Genomic DNA, 21906 nt, shown 5'->3' with positions numbered 1-21906 from the left:
CCCAAGGTGACCCTCATGGAGTTGGCCCAGCACCATAGCCCGCATGCTCTGAGGAATTACGATCCTGTCGAGTTTCAGAAGGATTCCCTCCACCACCGTCAGGTAGTCTTTTACGTTATAGAACTGGGGACATTGTCCGTTCTGCTAGCCATTGGTAAGGTGCTGCATCAGACGCTGCAGCAGAGGATCCTTGGCCGTCTCCTCACAAAATTGGACCACCCGTTCGTCAGAGGCCGGAAGGTTGGTGGCACACAACTGCACTTGCGCTTCTATGTGGCGGATGAAGTCACTTTGTTCACACAGTGTGGTAATGGACCTGGATAGGGCATCTGCAACGATCAGCTCTTTGCCTGGCGTGTAGACAAGTTCGAAGTCGTAGCGGCGTAGCTTAAGAATAATTCGCTGTAACCGAGGTGTCACGTCATTTAAATCCTTCTGGATTATATGGTCTAGAGGCCTGTGGTCCGTTTCTACCGTGAATTTTGGCAGGCCGTAAACGTAGTCGTGAAACTTGACTATCCCTGTCAGGCAGCCCAGACACTCCTTCTCAATCTGAGCGTACCGTTGCTCAGGGGGCGTCATGGCTCTGGAGGCATACGCCACTGGAGCCCAGGACGAGGAGTCATCTCGCTGAAGGAGCACCGCCCCAATGCCGTCCTGGCTTGCATCAATTGATATCTTGGTTTCCTTGGTTGGGTCGAAGAACGCTAGAACTGGGGCTGTGGTGAGCTTTGCCTTCAGCTCACGCCATTCCTTTTCATGCATGGGCAGCCACTGGAATTCCGTCGACTTTTTGACAAGATGGCGGAGGGCCATGTTGTGGGATGCCATATTGGGAATGAATTTCCCTAGGAAGTTGACCATCCCAAGGAAGAAGAGGACCGTCTTCTTGTCCTCCGGGGTCTTCATGGCGTTGATCGCCGAGACCTTGTCGGCATCTGGCCGCACTCCCTGCTGCGAGATGTGGTCACCCAGGAACTTAATATCCGATTGACCAAATGAGCACATGGCCCTGTTGAGCTGGAGTCCATATTCATGAATTCTCTGGAATACCTTCTTGAGGCGAGCGATGTGTTCCTGGGGCGTTGTGGACCAGATAATTACGTCGTCAACGTATACTCGCACCTCCTCCATGCCCTCCATCATCTGCTCCATGATGCGGTGAAATACTTTGGAGGCAGATATGATCCCAAAAGGCATCCGGTTGTAGCAGTCGTGACCGAACGGGGTGTTGAACGTGCACAGCTTGCGACTGGACGCGTCCAGCTGTATTTGCCAAAAACCCTTGGAGGCGTCCAGCTTAGTAAAGAATTTGGCATGAGCCATCTCACTGGTCAACCCTACACGTTTTGGTATCGGGTAATGCTCTCGCATGATGTTGCGGTTTAGATTCTTAGGGTCAATGCAAATGCGAAGCTCCCCTGACGGCTTATTTACGCAGAACATGGAGCTGACCCAGTTTGTGGGCTCTGTGACCTTCGATATGATGCCCTGGTCTTGGAGGTCCTGTAATTGCTTCTTCAGACGATCCTTGAGGGGTGCCGGCACCCGGCGTGGTGCATGAATTACAGGGGTGGCGTTCGGCTTGAGCAGGATTTTATATCGGAATGGGAGCGTGCCCATTCCGTTGAATATGCTGTGGTACTGTGTGATAATGTCATCTATGTCGGCTTGCAAGTTTCCATCAGGCGAGGACGTCGCCGGTGATGATGACATGGTGTGGACTCGCTGAACCAGGTTCAGGAGCTTGCAGCCTCGAGCACTGAGCAGGGTCGCTCTGTCAGGCCCGACGATTTCAAACCGCAGTGTTGCCTTGACCGCCTTGTTGGATACCCCTAGTTGACAGGAGCCACTGGCAGCTATGGCATCACCATTGTAGTCAAGGAGCTGGCAGGCCGGTGGAAGAATGCTTGGTCTGGTGCGGATGGTGTTGAGGTCAGATTTTGAGATGAGGTTCGCTGATGCGCCGGTGTCCAGTTTAAATCGGTAGCGAGCCTTGTTAACTGTGAGGACAGCACACCACTCGTTGTCGGGATCACACTGAGGATCGAGAGACATTTTGCTGTTGTGGTGGAAGGCAGCGCATGTGTAGTTATGATGGCCACCTGGTATGGGGACTTGAGGCACTCAGCATCAGGGTCTATTGGGATCGGAATCTGGCATGCCTTGTTGTATTGAACGGACACTTCTGCGCCGCAGCTGGGATCGCTGGCTGCTGAGCGGTGGAGCAGATCTGCAAAGGACTGCGTAGTAGCCAAGCTTGCCACACTGTAGACACCGTCGTCCTTTTGCCGGACATTGCCGCTTTAAATGGGCGGAGCCACAATTCGGAAACGTCAGGACGCCGACGTCAGCGCGTTCCGTGCGCCATCGTACATGCGCAGTGCGGTCGGTCAACGTACGCACCTGCGCAGTCGGATTGTCGGGCTCGACCTTCACTTGGTCGTGGCGCGCATGTGCAGGGACCCGGGAAAAGCGCGCAAAATGACCACTCTCCTCAATGCTCAGGCCCTACATTTGTGCAATGGCCTGCACCCATTCCACCTCGTGGGAGGCCAGCTTTGCAATTTCTGCCGCCCTGATGTGGGAGTAACGATTCTGAGCATGCTCATGGACAACGCACGTCTCGATAGCGACAGAGAGGGTCAACTGTTTGACTTTCAGGAGCTGCTGCCAAAGGGAGTCGGAGTGGATCCCGAAAACGATCTGACCCCGGATCATGGAATCAGCCGTCGAGTCATAGTTACATGACTGCGCTAGGATGCGGAGATGGGTCATGAAGGACTGAAAAATTTCATCCTTACCCTGAAGCCTCTGCTGGAAAACGTACCGTTCAAAGCTCTCATTCACCTCAATGGCGCAGTGGCTGTCAAACTTCAGCAGGACTGTTTTGAATTTTGTTCTGCCTTCGCCGTCAGTGAACGTAAGGGAGTTGTAGATGTGGATGGCGTGGTCCCCCGCGGTGGAGAGAAATAGCGCGATCTTCCTGGCATCCGATGCTGCTTCATGGCCGGAGGTCTCGATGTACAAGAGGAACTTTTGCTTGAAGATTTTTCAATTGGCACCGAGGTTGCCAGAGATGCGGAGCTGCGGAGGAGGTTGGATGTTTTCCATTTCACTGGATGGCTGCTTGCTGGTCAATGCTGATTCACTCGACGTAGTTGCGTCAAGATCAGTATCACTCTGGTACCATGATGTGTTAGGCAAGTAGGTTCGATGTGGACTGCGCTCGATGCAGGGAAGCTAGAAACAGACGTCTAACACTGGAGAAGATCCAACACTGTTTTATTCAACGATAGAACTGATATACATATTCAGCTGTGAGTCGACACTATACTGAACTGACTGGAGACCTTGTAGTAGCCTGACCAGACTTACTAGTTACCGCATGGTGTTTGCACTTGGTAGCTCGTGGACTCTGACTGTCTCAGTGGCTTGGTCCCGAGAGAGCGGGAAACCTAGTGCCCTCTGGCTTTATAGTGGTAGTGTCCTGTCTGGTGATTGGCTGCACTGTGTTGTGTGCTTACAGGTCATCCTGTGTGTCAATCACAGCCTGTCTGCATCTCATTATATACGAGTGGATATTATGACAGTGTGTTCATGCAGCTGCAGCTTGTCAGCCTCCTGAGTGTCAATCCTGAACCCAGAGAATCAGGCACCGTTTCTCATTGGAATCGATCGTGTTCCACGTGGTGCCGGTTCTAGCCACTTAACGGTCGGTGAATTGGTGTAAGTGCGCCACCAGTTTTGCTGTCATAGAAGTCCACTAATTCTGCCCCGGCATCAACACCTAGTCTCAGGAACGGAGAATCTGGCCCCTGGTTGCTCCTTTGCACCTTTATTCAATGGGAGTTCAGAAACTTCTCACTGAACTGCTTAAAATCTGAACTATCTCTCAACATCTAGCAAACTGTTCTCCCACCTTTAAGGGGAGTCCACCAATCAGAGACCGATGTTATTCTGTATTGCCTGCTGATAAATGCATTCTTGAGCCTGTCAGCAAAATTAGAGCAACCAAGCTTCTGATTGTCATTCCCATCGTGTTCCCACCACAACAGTCAACTGTCTGTATGGGGCCCCTCCATTGGCTGGAGCCCCGTGCTGCAGCGCTGTGTGCTTCATTGAAAGTCTGCCTCTGCCTCCGCTAAGGAGAAAAGTTTCTTCCTGTCTACTCTATCAATGCCCCTCATAATTTTAAACATCTCAATCATGTCTCCCCTCAGTTTCCTCTGCTCCAAGGAAAACAACCTCAGTCTATCCAATCTCTCTTCATAACTAACACTCTCCAGCCCAGGCACCATCCTGGTAAATCTCCTCTGCACTCTTTCCAGTGCTATCACATCCCTCCTGTAATGTGGATCCAGAATTGCACACAAGACTTTTTATACAGTTCCACATAACCTCTCTGCTCTCAAACGCGTCTAATAAAGGCAAGTATGTACCATTTGTTTTCTTAACCACTTTATCTGCCTGCACTGCAAGGCAGGGACCAGTGTACATGCATACCGAAGTCCCTCTGTTCCTTGGTGCTTCCCAGCTTCTTGTGTTCATCATGTGTTCCCTTGCCTTGCTTGTTCTGCCCAAATGCATCACCTCATACTTATCCAGCTTGAATTCCATTTGCCATTGATGAGCCCATCTGACCAGCCCGTCTATATCCTCCTGTAATCTAAGGCTATCCTCACTATTTACCGCCCAACATTTTTTGCATCATCCGCGAACTTAATGATCAACCGTCCTACATTCAGGTCCAAAGCATTTATATAAACCACAAACAGCAAGTATTGTTCGGAAGAATTATTCAAGGAAGAATAAACAAAGTGTTCTGAGTTAAAGAAACAATTGCATTAACCAGATTTTAAATCGGACAGCATCCTTCAAAGTAAACCAAAGGACCACTGCCATTTCACAACAGTCTGGGCATCAAGAGCTAAAGCAATTGTGAACAGTTTGCACAGCAATCAAGGCAAAGACATCCTAAAGGGGTTGGTGTAAAACCCTGGACTGGAGTCACTGTTATAAATGGAGTGGAAACTTTGTACAAAAGTGTTGTTTGGATAAGCTTGTCTGAATTTCAGAATCCAAATCAATACAGGAAAACAAAATTATGAAACAAAATGTTAAAAGTGTGTTTTTTGGGAGTGGAATTTAGAAACTCTCATGTGGCAATCGTTTAGGGGGAAATCAGAGGAGACATTCACAAATATTCACCTGGGGGGTCAGGGTGGAGGGTGTATTTGCCCACAGTCATTTTGTGTGCTGAAAAGGGGCTTTGTGTTAATGAGACCATTGTAGATCAAGATGTTCTTTGTAATCCGTGTTAATCCTAAAACCTGTGTGTAATTGTTAATCTAAGAGGGGAAATAAAGGCAAATTGTATCATAATCCAATTGTTGCACATTTGATAAATATTTTTTGGTGTTTTTGAAACTAATTAGTGGTCCCGTGACAATTTTCTCCATGTCTTATTTTTAAAACTAAATGTTACTGTAATAACCCATAGCAACCTGCACAGGACTCATCCAGCTGGGGATGATTGTTCCCCATGCTCAATTGGACTGAGTTAACCCAGCACTAGCATAAAAGGCAGGCAGCTGTAGAGCCAGCTAAAAAGGAATGAGGACCTGGTGAAAGGTAACTGGGCCCTGTGCATGTATGATGCTGTTGCTGAAATAAAGGACTTTACGAAGCTTGTTGGACTCCCCTGGCTTTATCACAGTTACGGTCTTTTGAGGCAGTGTTCTGTTCTGGGACCTTCTTGTCCAGTTATAACATCAACTGGATTATAACATTAGAGATGCTTTGAGCACATTCCTCAGATGTTTCCTGAGAGTCTGCTGCCTCAATCGAGCCAGACAAGCAAATTACATTTTCTGACCAGTAGAGCTGTTTTTGAGTGATTGGTACCTCAATGTTGGCAGCTTCACTGGGAGAGGATGCTCCTCTTGGGAGTACCTTTCTCAGCACAGGATTTGGAAAATCTTGAGAAGGCATCACTTTGAGGTACGCATTCAGCATTTTAACTTCAGTGTCCAAATTAACTCTGTAATTCTGTATTTTCAGGTCCAACAAAAAAAGTATGAATTCTGATCCTGAGCAAAATGTGTTTAAACTAACAACTGTGTTAAAATAAAGCAATGATGAATTTGCTGTCAGCACATTTTACTGGAACAGCGCTGACTGGCTTCTACTTTTATAATTCATACCTTAAGAATGTTGTTGATTTCCTGTGATACACAGAAATCTAATTCCTCTTCATACGTTCCATTCTTTCCGCATCTTCTCTTCATGACCCCTGCCTGATTTTGACATGGGGTTTCTGCAAAGTTATTGTAATTTTTAATGCCGTATGTTTTATCCTGACATGGAATTTCATCATCTGTTGAAAGAGAGCAACATTCATTCAGCTTTCCAAAAGGTACATCCTTTTATTCTTAGTATTCCTTTTCCCTTTTAAGTTTATCACTTGATCCATACTCATCTGTTCTGTGCATTTTTGATTATGGATATGTGAATATATGCCACCATGCTTAGAGGTGTAATGGAGAACAATTATTGACTGCCCATTATTTCTCTCCATGAGCGGTAGACAAAGATCAATTGGTTCATTTGGAACTGGAATATACACTGGCTTGCTAAATAATTAAATGAATGGAAGGGGGGAGGGGGGTTTGAGAGACAATAGGAGTAACTTTGAATTGATAAATTTCACCCAGCTGGAATCACCTAATTGAAGCGGTCCACACTATTTTTATGTGTGCGACTCACTTAAATGTAATTGGTGAGTTGCTTGCACATTTGAAGTAGCTGCACTGATTGAGGAATGATAAAGGAGTGATTTCAAAACAAGAGAGTTGAATTGATGACACAAATATAAACTTAAGGAAAAGGATCTTTAACCCATTACAGAGATGTGTTTGCAATGTGACCCAGGCTGGAATCTAAATACCAAAGGGCAATTGACATTTTGGAAGGATAAGAATAATTGCCCTTCTCAAGGGCAACCAGGGATGGACAATAGATGTTGGCCTAGCCAGAGATGCTCACATCTCATAAATTAATTTTTAAAATAGAGAGGGGTAGTTCTGTAAATAAAGGATGAATTCAGTACAGTAGTGAGAAATGATCTTGGTACTGCAACAAGCAAAGATAATTTAAATCTTTCTCCTGATTTGGCCAAATCAAACAAGCAAAAATTGCCTGGGAAATGAAGTCATAGTGCATTCAGGATGTTTTTTTTTCTGAACAATACATTGTGGAACCAACCAGTAACAGGATAATTAAAACATAGCAATGTATAATGAGAAAATAATAATTAATGATCTCATAATAGAGGATCTTCTCGGGAAGAGTGATCACATCGCAATGAGTTGAGGGTGAGAAACTTGGACCAGAATTTAACATGGTTCGAGCAGGTGCATGACCGACCTGACAGCGCATTAAATCATGCAAGAAGACATTGGGCGGACTTCCGGTGATGGGGTTGTGCTGAGCAGATGCACGAGAGGTGGCTCTCCTCCTAGAAACTTGAATTGAGGTGCTTTAAACACAAAATAGCCCACTAATACCCCCTCACCCTCCTCCAATACCATCAGGATAAGAAAGCTCCAGGGGTGGAAAAGACAGCAAAAGCCTGAAGAGAAGGACTGAGGCGATGGCAAACATGCGGGATGGTGAGGCCACTGCCACATTTGAATGGGAAGGACCGACAGACAACACACAGAGCACTCCCTGCCCCTGCCCCTGCCACCCCCCGCGCCCCCCCCCCCCCCCCCCCCCCCCTAGTGAACGAGTGGAGAGAGATCCTAATGTAGGAACTCCAGGAGCTTAAGGAGGCCATCAATATAGAGATGACTGCAATGGTTAAAGTGACAGTGGGGCTGGTTACCCTGCAGGCGGCATTGCAAAAGGAAGAAATGCGGCTGGAGACTCCGGAAGTGACGATCAGGGAGCTGCAGAATGCCACGACTAACCAAATCACCACATTAGAGAAGGAAATGGCAAGGTCGGTGACGACACAAGGAAACTCCATCTTGTGGGCCTACCAGAGGGAACTGAGGGCAGGAAAATCACATAAAACGTGGCCCAGATGCTAGGGAAACCAATGGGAAGGGAAAGCTTCCCCAAGCCTCTAGAAGTAGACAGAGCCCACAGGTCACTCCAGCCAAAGCCCAAGGCCGCGGAACAGCCACGGGCCATCATTGCGCAGCTGCACTGGTACCAAGACCGGGAAAGGATCTCAAATTGGTCGAGACACACAAGGTCTTGCAATTGCGTGGGTCTCTCGATCCAGTTACATCAGGACATTGGGGCAGACCTGGCAAAGCCAAGGCGGCCCTTTGCAAATGTGCGGTCTGGAATGCTGTACCCGGCCAAGCTCTGGGTGACACTCCAGGGCAGGAATATTATTTCACTGGTGGACGCAGATGAATTCATCCGCAAACTTGGGCTGGGAAAACAACAACGCAACCAGCATTGAAGCAGATATCCCTCCGCATTGAGACACTGAGAAACTATTTGTATTCATAGATTCATAGAATTTACAGTGCAGAAGGAGGCCATTCAGCCCATAGAGTCTGCGCCGGCTCTTGGAAAGAGCACCCCACCCAAGGTCAACACCTCCACCCTATCCCCATAACCCAGTAACCCCACCCAACACTAAGGACAATTTTGGACACTAATGGCAATTTATCATGGCCAATCCACCTAACCTGCACATCTTTGGACTGTGGGAGGGAACCGGAACACCCAGAGGAAACCCACGCACACACGGAGAGGATGTGCAGACTCCGCACAGACAGTGACCCAAGCCGGAATCGAACCTGGGACCCTGGAGCTGTGAAGCAATTGTGCTATCCACAATGCTACCCTGCTGCCCTTGTGTGGGACTGTACGACCTCACTTTAGATTCTAGAGTTAAGTATGGTGGAGGACGTGACAGGGAGGCCCAGCCAACCACCCCCACATTTCTGGGCCTGCTCCAGAATTGTTGGGTTCTAGACAGCAATTGTTCAAGGTTGAGGGTGAAGCCATGCCTAAAAGTGGCAGTCTTTGGGATCACCGAGCAGCCAAAACTCTTCATGGAGAGGGGGGGCTGACACCCGAGCCTTTGCCTCTCTAATCGCCTGGCGATCGGCAGCACCACCCAAAGTGGGGGGAGATGTGGAGTGGAGTGGAACGTGTAGAAGAAGAGGTTCTTCCCAAGATTGGCATGTCTACTGGCTATCAAACCCAGCAGAAGACCGTTAAGGACCTGGCTAAGGCGTTGGAAGAAACCTGTGGCGCAGCACCAATTTCGAGAATGGCGGAGAGGCAAGGGTCAGTGGGAAAGCCCAGATGGAGCAGTTGATGAGCTTCATCAAGGAGGAATTTCACCAGCAATGGAAAGTGACTGGTCAAAGGCGGTTGAGGGGGCAATGCCTCCTCTGGGAGGGTCATTGGACCAGGTGGAAAAGTACCTTGAGGCGCAAGGGGCGGCGATACATGAGGTGGAGAAGGTAAGTGGCTGACCAGAGCGATTGGATTGTGTCTTTGGAGGCGTATGTGGAGATCCTGCAAGTTGTTGCAGGTGAAGGTGGAGGAGCAGGTGAAAGTGGAAGAGCAGGAGAACATGTCCAGGCGGGAGAATCTGTTGGTTGTGGGTCTAGTTGTGGAAAGAACGAGTGGCACTTGTTTCAAGGATGTTGGTCAGATTGGTGGAGGCGAAGGTGCTGGAGCGGGCCCACGGGGCCCTGAGGCAGAAGCCGAGAGGAGGGGACCTGCTGAGGGCGGTGATGATGATGATCTTTTATTATTGTCACAATTAGGCTTACATTAACACTGCAATGAAGTTTCTGTGAAAAGCCCCAAGTCACCACGCTCCGGTGCCTGTTTGAGTACACTGAGGGAGAATTCAGACTGTCCAAATTACCTAACAGCAAGTTTTTCTGGACTTGTGGGAGGAAACCAGAGCACCCGGAAGAAACCCACGCAGACAAGGAAGAACATACAGACTCCGCACAGACAGTGAACCTGGGACCCTGGCGCTGTGAAGCAACAGTGCTGACCGCAGTGCTTCCGTGCTACCCAGTATGGTTGCACATGTTCGTGGACAAGGAGAAGATCCTGAGGTGGGCCAGGACGAAGTGAGTCTCCGACTGGAAGGGTAATCTGAGTCCGGAAATATCAGGACATTGGTGCAGAGCTGGTGAGGAGGCATGTTATGAAGAGGCATGTGGGATTCAACAAGGCCAAGGCTATGTTGTACGGCTGGGAGATTCATTTTGGGCGTTGTACCCTGCGAGAATTTGGGTAACATTCAACGGCAGCGAGTATTACTTTGTAACGCCGAGGAGGTGAACGACTTTTTATAAAGGACCAGAAGTTGGGGGAGAACTGAGGGAAGGTTTGTGATGGAGTGAATGTTATGGCCGTTATGCTGAAGGGGGTAATTTTGGGGGGGGGAGCTACTGGGTGCGATCCCGGACTTGGATACGCACCAACTGATTGTGGGCAGAGATTTTAACTGTGTAATGGAGTCGAAGGTAGACAGGTCGTATCCCCAAGTTGATGATTATGGGCGGAGCGAAGGTGGACTGGTCGAGCCCCCAGTCAATGGGGAGTTCGAAGATGGTGAAGGAGCGAGCTGGGAGGGTATGAGGATGGTGGATCCGTGGAGACCCAGGAACCGGGAGGAAAGTATTCCTCCTCCTTCTTGCACGTGTATAAAGTGTATTCTAGAATCGCTTTCTTTGTGGTGAGCAGGGCGCTGCTGATAGGGGTGGTGGGACGGGGGTGGTGAGCAGTGGGGAGCTAATGTGGGTGGTGGGGTGGGGTGGGGGGGGCGGAGTATGCGGAAATTCAGATTTCGGACCATGCTCCATATTGGCTGTAGGTTAGGGCAGGGGGTGGAAGTTGGATTCAGATAGGGCAAGACTGGCAATTGGGAATTTTAGAGCTTAGTCAGAACAGCGAGGTGCAGGGGCAGCAGTGGGGCAGCTGCAGTGGGCGAGAGGGGTGCAGTAGGAGTGCGGTGAGAAGGCAAGCCAAATGTTGGTGCACCACTTGCAGTGACAAGCTGTGGTAGTCGGTATTAGGGGTATTACGGTTACCCAGGTTGAAGCTGTGAGACCATTGGTGTGGGAGGTACCTGAGACAGCGAGATCATTGGTGAAGCCTGCTTGCTGGTTCCGCCCAGTAAGGCGGAGTATAAGAGTCAGTGTCTCTCCAGCTGCTGCATTCTGTACCTGCGCTGCTGGGGGAAACATCTAGTCCAATAAAGCCTTCAATTGTCATCCAATCTCGCTTCGGGAGTCATTGATCGAGCATCAATTTATTGGACTAGGTTTTAAAGAATGGGGCTCCGAATCAAACAGGTGTGTCTGAAACTCAGCCCCCACACGGCAAACTCAGCGGCAACCTTCAAACACTGGCTGGCGTGCTTCAACGGGTACCTCAGGACGGCCACGATCGTACCCACAGAGGCCCAGAAGATGCAAGTTCTCCACTCGAGGATGAGCCCAGAGATCTACACCCTCATTGAGGATGCGGACGAGTTCGAGGCCGCGATGACCATGTTGAAAGGACACTACATTTGCCCAGTAAACCAGGTCTACGCCCAACATCTGCTAGCGACAAGGCGACAAGTCCCAGGGGAATCGCTGGATGAATTCTACCGTGCGCTCATGGTATTAGGTAGGAACTGCGACTGCCCGCAAGTTTCAGTCAGCGACCACATAGAACTTTTAATCCGGGACACATTCGTTGCAGGTATGCTGTCCTCCCAAATCCGTCAGCAGCTGCTAGAGAAAGAGACACTAGGCCTCAAGGAGGCACGGGCCCTTGCTAGCTCCCTGGATGTGGCCTCCCAAAACGCCCCCGCGTACATCCCCGACCGCGCGACAGCCCCTTGGGCAGCGTGGAACCCGCCCGCGGCTGACCCCGATGCATCCCCATCCCCCCACAAGCTTGTGCCGCGCGGCTACCGGGCAACTCCGGGGCACCCCGCTGTTATTTTTGCAGGCAGGCCAAGCACCCACGGCAGCGTTGCCCGGCCCGCTCCTCCACCTGCAAAGGGTGCTGCAAAAAGGGCCATTTCGTGACGGTATGCCAGGCCCGGGCAGTCGCCGCTGTCTCCGTGGGCAAACCGGGACCGCCACCACGTGCGGGCAGCGGGCGCAGCAATCTTCTTTTTCATGAACCACGTGCGGGCCCCGGGCGCCACCATCTTGTTCCCCAGGGACCACGTGCGACGCGTGGGTGCCGCCATCGTGGCTGGAGTCCCAGGACCCCGATTCGGATGACCACAAACCGCCCGAGGAAAATCTTCAACTTTTACCACGACTCGCCTCGATGACCCTGGACCAGTCTCGGCCCCGAACACTCTTGACTTCGACAACGACCGTGCTCATCAATGGGCGCAAAACATCCTGCCTGATCGACTCCGGGAGCACAGAGCTTCATACACCCCAACACGGTAAGGCGCTGTTCCCTTCCCATATACCCAGTTAACCAAAGAATCTCCCTGTCCTCTGGGCCTCACTCTGTAGAGATCAAAGGGTTCTGCATAGCTAACCTCATGGTCCAGGGAAGGGAATTTTAAAATTTCCCATTCTACGTCCTTCCTCACCTCTGAGCTGCCAAGCTCCTCGGGTTAGACTTCTAATGCAATCCAGTGTTTAACCTTTAAATTCGGTGGCCCTATACCTCCCTCACTCTCTGCAGCCTCATGACCCTCAAGGTCGACCCGCCTTCCCTTTTTGTGAACCTCACTCCGGATTGCAAACCCGTCGCCACCAGGAGCAGACAGTACAGTGCCCAGGACCGGACCTTCATTAGGTCGGAAGTCCAGCGGCTGCTGAAGTCCAGCGGCTGCTGACAGAAGGTATTATTGAGGCTAGCAACAGCCCCTGGAGAGCTCAATTAGTGGTTGTAAAGACGGAGGAGAAGCACAGGATGGTCATCAATTCTAGTCAGACCATCACCAGGTATACGCAGCTCGACGCGTACCCTCTCCCCCGCATATCTGATTTGGTCAACCAGATTGCACAATACAAGGTCTTTTCCACGGTGGATCTCAAATCCGCCTACCACCAGCTCGCCATCTACCCCGGCGACCGCAAATACACTGCATTCGAAGCAGATGGGCAGCTCTACCACTTCCTAAGGGTTCCCTTCGGTGTCACAAATGGATTCTCAGTCTTCCAACGGGAGATGGACCGAATGGTTGACCGGTACGGTTTGCGGCCCACGTTTCCGTACCTCGACAACGTCACCATCTGCGGCCACGACCAGCAGGACCACGACACCAACCTCCAGAAATTCCTCCATACCGCAAAAATCCTTAATCTAACCTACAACAAGGACATATTACGCCCAGTTGGTCCCCAATTATGCGGACAAGGCCCGCCCACTAATCCAATCCACGGTTTTTCCCCTGTCGGCAGAGGCCCGCCAGGCCTTCAGCCGCATTAAAGCGGACATCGCAAAGGCCACGATGCACGCAATCGATGAATCTCTCCCATTCCAAGTCGAGAGCGACGCGTCCAATGTAGCTCTGGCGTCCACCCTCAACCAAGCGGGCAGGCCCATGGCCTTCTTCTCACACACCTTCCATGCTTCAGATATACGTCATTCCTCCGTTGAAAAGCCATAGTAGAAGCTGTGTGGGATTGGAGGCATTACCAGGCCGGCAGGAGATTCATGCTCCTCACTGACCAACGGTCGGTTGCTTTCATGTTCGATAATGCACAGCGGGGCAAGATAAAGAACGATAAGTTCTTACGGTGGAGGATCGAGCTCTCCACCTACAACTATGAGATCTTGTATCATCCCGGGAAGCTAAACGAGCCTCCTGATGCCCTATCCCGCAGCACATGTGCCAACGCACAAGTGGGCCACCTCCGGGCCCTCCATGTGGACCTCTGCCACCTGGGGGTCACTCGATTCTTCCATTTCATCAAGACCCGCAACCTGCCCCACTCCATCGAGGAGGTCAGGACCGCCACCAGGAACTGCCAAATCTGCGCAGAGTGCAAGCCGCACTTCTACAGGCCAGAGAAAGCGCACCTGGTAAAGGCTTCCTTTTCCTTTCCTCAGTATGGACTTCAAAGGGCCCCTCCCGTCCACCGACTGCAACACGTACTTCCTGAACGTGATTGACGAGTACTCCCAGTTCCCATTCACCATCCCATGTCCCGACATGACCGCAGCCACCGTCATAAAAGCCCTCCACAGTATCTTTACATTGTTCGGTTTCCCCGCCTACATACACAGTGATAGGGGGTCCTCCTTCATGAGCGACGAACTGCGTCAATTCCTGCTCCACAAGGGCATTGCCTCGAGCAGGACGACCAGTTATAACCCCCGGGGAAACGGACAGGTAGAGAAGGAGAACGGAATGATCTGGAAGACTGTCGTACTGGCCCTACGTTCCAGGAATCTTCCAGTCTCCCGCTGGCAGGAGGTCCTCCCCGATGCACTCCACTCCATCCGATCACTGCTGTGTACCACGACCAACGAAACACCTCATGTACGTCTCCTTGTCTTCCCTAGGAAGTTCTCCTCCGGGACGTCGCTCCCAACCTGGCTGGCAGCTCCTGGACCCATTCTGCTCCACAAACATGTGCGGGCGCACAAGTCGGACCCATTGGTCGAGATGGTCCACCTCCTTCACGCTAATCCTCAGTACGCCTACGTGGCGTACCCCGACGGCCGACAGGATACGGTCTCCCTATGGGACCTGGCGCCCGCTGGATCCCCCCCCCCCCACCAACCCCACCCTCCCTCCCACCGGCGCACCCCATGGCCGCCCCCTTCCCAGGTGGATCGGTTTCCCCACTGGTCCCATCTTGGGGTGATGAAGCTACCGAAGTCACGCTCCCGGAGTCACGGATGCCCGAGCCGGCGCCTGCATCACCGCTGAAACTGTGACGATCACAGGGGCCGACCAGGGCGCCAGATCGACTAATTGCTTCATTTTGATATGTACATGTCAATAAATACTGTAAATAGTTGGGACATGTAACAAAGCAAAACATTGTACTAATGTATAACAGGTAGCACCATAACCTCAACCTCTACCACTGTATAATGCGAGACCACCACCCCCCGCCGGACTCTTTTTTTAAACAGGGTGTGAATGTGCTAGTCGGTATTAGGGGTATTACGGTACCCAGGTTGAAGCTGTAAGACCATTGGTGTGGGAGGTACCTAAGACAGCAAGATAGTTGGGACATGAAGCCTGCCTGCTGGTTCCACCCAGTAAGGGGGAGTATAAGAGTCAGTGTCTCCCCAGCTGCTGCATTCTGTACCTGCGCTGCTGGGGGAAACATCTAGTCCAATAAAGCCTTCAATTGTCATCCAATCTCGCTTCGGGAGTCATTGATCGAGCATCACAAGCGGTGTCTAAGGACATTTTAAGGGTACGGGCGGAGAATGGGGAGGTGGTGTCAGAGCCGGGAAAGATAAATGAGGTGTTCAGGGGGTTTCACGAGAAGTTGTATAGGGCCAAGCCGGCCATAGAAGAAGGAGATATGGGATGATTGGATGAGTTGGAGTTCCCAGAGTTGAAGGAAAAGAGGCAGGCATTTAAGGAGCCACTGGGGCTGAGGGAGGTGATAGGCAGTTTCGAGGAATGCAGTCAGGGATGGCCCTGGGACTGGACGGCTTTCCAGCAGAGTTGTATAAACTGGGGATGCTTAATGAGGTGGTGGAGAGGGGAGAGCTGCCAGAGACGCTAAATTAGGCATCAATTACACTGATCCCAAAGAAGGGGAAAATGCGCTGGAGTGTGGGTCATACAGGCCCAGCTCATTGTTGAATACGGACATGGAAGTTGTGGCGAAGGTGATTGCAGGTAGGATGGAATGGTGTGTGCCAGGGGTGATCTCTGTGGATCAAGCAGGTTTGTGAAAGGTAGGTAGCTCTCCAGTAACATCTGCAGGCTGTGAAATGTAGTTTTGACTCTGTCAGGGGGCAGGCACTGGAGGTTATTGTATCTATGGATGCAGAGAAGGCTTTTGACCTGGGTGGAGCGGAGGTAGTTGTTTGAAATTCTGGGAAGGTTTGGATTTGGGCCAGAGGTTTGTGGCATGGGTGCATATTTTGTATGCATCCCCGGTGGCAAGCGTGGGGACTAGCAAGATGAGATCACCGGGCTTTGGGTTTCACCTGGGATGAGGTAGGGGTATCCGCTGTCTGCACTGTTATTTGCGTCGCATTGGCGATTGAACCCTTGGCAATGGATCGTCAGGGGTGTGGGGGGGGGGGGGTGCAGGAAGCACTGGGTGCCATTGTACGCAGACCTGTTGTTTATTTTTGTCAGACCCACTGGTGAGTATGGGTTGGATCATGAACCTGCCCGAGGTTTGGCGCCTTCTCTGAGTCTCAGCAGAAAGTTTGGATGAGCAAGGTGTTTCAGGTGAATGCGGCGGGTGGGAGTCCAATTTAGGGGCACTGCCATTTCAGGTAGCTAGAGAGAGGTTTAGGTAAGTGGGCCACGATATTCCCGATCAATGCCAGCGTGCAGGAAAGGAGATTAGCGGAGTTGCTGTTTATGGTTGTGTAGACACGCTTCAGCTACTTAGGGATTCAAGAGGCACAGAGCTGGGCCCAGCTGCATAGATTGAACTTAGCTCAATTGCTGGAGGAGAAGAAGGTAGATTTTAAGAGGTGGGATGTTTTGCCGCTGTTGCTGGCTGGGTGGTGCAGACAGTGAAAATGATGGAGCTGCCTAGGTTTCTGCTCATGTTTCAGAACCTCCCTATCTTTGTCCCGGAGTCATTTTTCAGAAAGTCAATGGGTTTAAGTGGATGGGGAAGGGCCTGCTGATGTGGTGGACTTTTCTGGACAGGGGGATGGCTAGCGTTATTATTATTGGGGCGCAAATATTGTGATGGTGATGAAATGGGCTGTGGAGGAGTGCTCGGTCTGGGAGCGGGTGGAGGCAGCGTCATGTAGGAGAACGAGATTGAGAGCTCTGTTTGATTTATGTTGTTGGTGTAACATAAGCGGCTTCCTTGTGGTGCACTTGACAAAGGAAGGTTCAGACGTGGAGATAACTTCAACACGTTTATTAAACTATTTACACTTCTATTACTCAGGTTCAACACTACTGCTAATCCTACTATAGCTACCCAGACTGACTAACCAGCTGCTGCAATCCACATGGTGGGTGTAATATTGAATCAACCCTGTGTCTGTACTCACTGACTGTCTCCACTGGAAAGAGGCAGATCATGTGTGTGGTGTCCTTTAGAAATGGGTTGGTGTAATTCCCCCCTGTGGTCGTGTCACCTCCGTGTGCATTGTGAATGTCTATTTCTCGTGTCCTATCTAACTGGTCTATTGGTTGAGTGTGTGTGTGTAATGTCACTGGTGCTCCCTCTAGTGTCTAGCTAGCCTACATGAATTTACATTGATGCACATCTCCATACTGTTGTTGGCGCTTTTGCCAATCTCGCCGGCAAGTACTGTGAGCCTAATGATGGTGTCAGAGTTGGGGGCAGTGTAGGCAGCACTTTGGGTTGGAGGGTATGTAGTTGTGGGTGTCAATCTGCGACAACGATAGGTTTGTGCTGATGGGGCAAGAAGCGAGGTTCCGGGGGTGGCAGCAGGCGAGGATTGAGTACTTCAGGGACTTGTTTATAGGGGGTAAACTTGCAGGGCTGGAGGAATTGTTTATAGCGGGTGCAAGGCTGGCGTGCAGGGCTGGAGGAATTGTATGCGTTGCTCAAGGGTTTTAGGTACCTGGAGGTTTGGTATTTTGTGAGGAGAGAGGTGTCGTCCTTTCCGGGGCTGCTGCCTCCGGTGTGGCAAGACGAGCAGTTAACGAAGGACTAAATAGAGGAGGGGAAGTTGTCGGATATTGTTAAGGAACTGATGGAAGGTGCTCCGGTGGAGATATTAAGTACAATTGGGAGGGGAGGTGGGGCTGAGATATGGGCGGAGGGTAGACGCGTCCTTGTGTGTGAGGTTAAGCCTCTCCAGTTTAAAGTGGTGCATAGGGCCCACATGACTGTGGTGAGGATAAGCATGTACTTTGCAGGGATAGGTGTGAGTGTGCATGGCGGGATGGGGGTAGGACAGCGAGTCATGTCCACATGTTCTGGGGATACCCAAGACTGAGGGGGTTCTGGCAGGGGTTCTTGGACATAATGCCCAAAGTGCTCTTTGTGGGGCTGGTTCCGAGTCCGGAAGTGGCAATATTTGCTATGTTGGGAGTCCCGGGGTGGGTGGGGGGGGGGGGGGGGGGGGGGGGGGGGGACGAGTTCGGGGGAGAGAGTCCGATGTGCTAGCCTTTGCCTCCCTGATAGCCTGGAAATGGGTTTTGTTGGGATGGCGAGACTCAGAGCCACTGAATGCGGGGGGTGTGGGTGAGTGACCTGGCAGAGTTCCTGAGGTTGGAGAAGTTCATGTTCGCTCTGCAGGTGTCCATAGAGGGGTTCACCCAGAGGTAGAAAACATTCATTGATTTCTTCAGGGAGAATTTTTTTTTGGGGGTTAGGCAATTAAAATGGCGAAGGCGAGACACAGGCATGGTGTCGATATCAGGAGACGCAGGCATGGTGTCGATATCAGGGGGGTTTGGAGAATTGTGGTTGGTGATTAGGTTGATGTGATGTTTTTCTGATTTTATGTGTATATTTGTCAAATGCCTTGAATTAAAATGGTGAGCGTGACTGCCCGTGGCATCAAGACCTCATTTGACTGAATGTGGCATCAAGGAGCCCGAGCAATATTGGAGTCAATGGGAATCGAGTGGAAAACTCCCTTGGAGCCATAAGAGGCACAAAGGAAGATAGTTGTGGTCAGTTGCAACAGCTCCAGGATGTCACTGCAGGAGTTCATCCTGGTAGTGACCGAGGCCAAACCGTCTTCAGCTACTTTATTAATGCTTCCATCAGAAGGTCAGAAGCTGGGATGTTTATTGAAGATCACACAATGTTCAACACCATTCATGATTCATAGAATCATACAATTTACAGTGCAGAAGGAGGCCATTCGGCCCACCGAGTCTGCACCTGCCTTTGGAAAGAGCACCCTGCCTAAGCCCATACCTCCACCCTATCCCCGCAACCCCATCTAAACATTTTTGGACACTAAGGGCAATTTAGCATGGCCAATCCACCTAACCTGCAAATCTTTGATATGGAGGATATGGAGGACAAGGTTGAATCAATTTGGGTGGAAATCAGGAATAGTAAGGTGAAAAGGTCACTGATAGGAATAGTCTATAGGCCACCAAATAGTAACAGGATGCTAGGGCAGGCAATAAGCAAAGAAATAACGGATGCATGTAGAAATGGTACAGCGGTTATCATGGGAGATTTTAATCTGCATATCGATTGGTTTAACCAGGTTGGTAAAGGCAGCCTTGAGGAGGAGTTTATAAAATGTGCCCGGGATAATTTCCTGGAACAGTATGTAATGGAACCTACAAGGGAACAAGCGGTCCTAGATCTGGTCCTGTGTAATGAGGCAGGATTGATTAATGATCTTATAGTTCGGGATCCTCTTGGAAGGAACGACCACAATATGGTGGAATTTAAAATACAGTTGGAGAATGACAAGGTAAAATCAAACACTAGTGTTTTGTGCTTAAACAAAGGCGATTACAATGGGATGATAGAAGAACTAGCTAAGGTAGACTGGGAGCAAAGACTTCATGGTGAAGCAGTTGAGGAACAGTGGAGAACCTTCCGAGCGATCTTTCACAGTGTTCAGAAAAGGTTCATACCGACAAAAAAGAAAGACGGTAGAAAGGGGAAAAATCGACCGTGGATATCTAAGGAGGTGAGGGAGAGTATCAAATTGAAGGAAAAAACATACAAAGTGGCAAAAATTAGTGGGAGACTAGAGGACTGGGAAGTCTTTAGGGGACAACAGAAAGCTACTAAAAAAGCCATAAAGAAGAGTAGGGTAGACTATGAAAGTAAACTGGCTCAGAACATAAAAGCAGATAGTAAAAGCTTCTACAAATATATAAGACAAAAAAGAGTGGCTAAGGTAAATATTGGTCCTTTGGAAGATGAGAAGGGAGATTTAATAATAGGAGACGGGGAAATGGCTGAGGAGCTGAACAGGTTTTTTGGGTCAGTCTTCACAGTGGAGGACACAAATAACATGCCAGTGACTGATGGAAATAAGGATATGATAGGTGAGGACCTTGAGATGATTGTAATCACTAAGGAGGCAGTATTGGGCAAGCTAATGGGGCTAAAGGTAGACAAGTCTCCTGGCCCTGATGGGATGCATCCCAGAGTGTTAAAAGAGATGGCTAGGGAAATTGTAAACGCACTAGTGATAATTTATCAAAATTCACTAGACTCTGGGGTGGTCCCAGTGGATTGGAAAGTAGCAAACGTGACACCACTGTTTAAAAAAGGAGGTTGGCAGAAAGCGGGTAATTATAGGCCGGTAAGCTTAACTTCGGTTGTAGGGAAAATGCTGGATGTAGGGAAAATGCTGGAATCTATCATTAAGGAGGAAATAGCGGGGCACCTGGAGGGAAATTGTCCCATTGGGCAGACGCAGCATGGGTTCACAAAGGGTAGGTCGTGTCTGACTAATTTGGTAGAATTGTTTGAGGCCGTTACCAGTGCAGTAGATAACGGGGAGCCAATGGATGTGGTATATCTGGATTTCCAGAAAGCTTTTGACAAGGTGCCACACAAAAGGTTGGTGCATAAAATAAAGATGCATGGCATTGAGGGTAAAGTGGTAGCATGGGTAGAGGATTGGTTAACTAACAGAAAGCAGAGAGTGGGGATAAATGGATGTTTCTCTGTTTGGCAACCTGTAACTAGTGGGGTCCCTCAAGGATCAGTGTTGGGCCCGCAGTTGTTCACAATTTACATAGACGATTTGGAGTTGGGGACCAAGTGCAATGTTACTTGTCAATCGTCAGCCCAACATTATCCAGGTCTTGCTGCATTTGGGCATGGACTATTTTAGCATCTAAGGGGCAGCACAGTAGTATAGTGGATAGCACAGTTGCTTCACAGCTTCAGGGTTCCAGGTTCGATTCCCGTCTTCGGTCAATGTCTGTGCGGAGTCTGCACGTTCTCCCAGTGTGTGCTTGGGTTCCCTCTGGGTGCTCCGGTTTCCTCCAACAGTCCAAAGAACATAAGAATTAGGAACAGGAGTAGGCCATCTGGCCCCTCAAGCCTGCTCCGCCATTTAATGAGATCATGGCTGATCTTTGTGGACTCAGCTCCACTCTCAGGCCCGTACACCATATCCCTGAATCCCTTTATTCTTTAGAAAGGCATCTATCTTTTTCTTAAAAACGTTTAAAGAAGGAGCCTCACCTGCTTCACTGGGCAAGGAATTCCAGAGATTCACAACCCTTTGGGTGAAGAAGTTCCTCCTACACTCCGTCCTAAATCTACCTCCCCTTATTTTGAGGCTATGCCCCCTAGTTCTGCTTTCCCCGACCAGTGGAAACAACCTGCCCGCATCTATCCTATCTATTCTCTTCATAATTTTATATGTCTCAATAAGATCCCCCCGCATCCTTCTAAACTCCAATGAGTACAGTCCCAGACTACTCAACCTCTCGTCATAATCTAATCCCCTCAACTCTGGGATCAACCTAGTGAATCTCCTCTGCACTCCCTCCAGTGCCAATATGTCCTTTCTCAGGTAAGGAGACCAAAACTGAACACAATACTCCAGATGCGGCCTCACCAACACTTTATACAATTGCAGCATAACCTCCCTAGTCTTGAACTCCATCCCTCTAGCAATGAAAGACAAAACTCGATTAGCCTTCTTAATCACCTGTTGCACCTGCACACCAACTTTTTGCGACTCGTGCACCAACACACCCAGGTCCCTCTGCACAACAGCATGTTTTAACATCTTACCGTTTAAATAATAATCCATTCTGCTGTTATTCCTCCCAAAATGGATAGCCTCACACTT

General features: G+C 49.9%; 1 protein-coding gene across 1 annotated transcript in view; it reads right to left on the bottom strand.

Moving 5' to 3' along the window:
* The window catches only part of LOC140411467 (adhesion G-protein coupled receptor F2-like), a gene marked incomplete at its 3' end in the record, with an annotated part of 138317 nt that overhangs the window by 47896 nt on the left and 68515 nt on the right, over positions 1-21906 (bottom strand). The window contains exon 8 of the mRNA XM_072500564.1: positions 6207-6379. Coding sequence (XP_072356665.1) covers positions 6207-6379 — 173 coding nt within the window. The remainder of the gene's footprint in view (positions 1-6206; positions 6380-21906) is intronic.

The sequence above is a fragment of the Scyliorhinus torazame genome, chromosome 4, assembly GCF_047496885.1.
Source record: "Scyliorhinus torazame isolate Kashiwa2021f chromosome 4, sScyTor2.1, whole genome shotgun sequence".
Taxonomy (NCBI): Eukaryota; Metazoa; Chordata; class Chondrichthyes; order Carcharhiniformes; family Scyliorhinidae; genus Scyliorhinus; species Scyliorhinus torazame.
The sequence above is the reverse complement of the archived record's forward strand: the minus strand, read 5'-3'. Positions and strand labels throughout refer to the sequence as shown.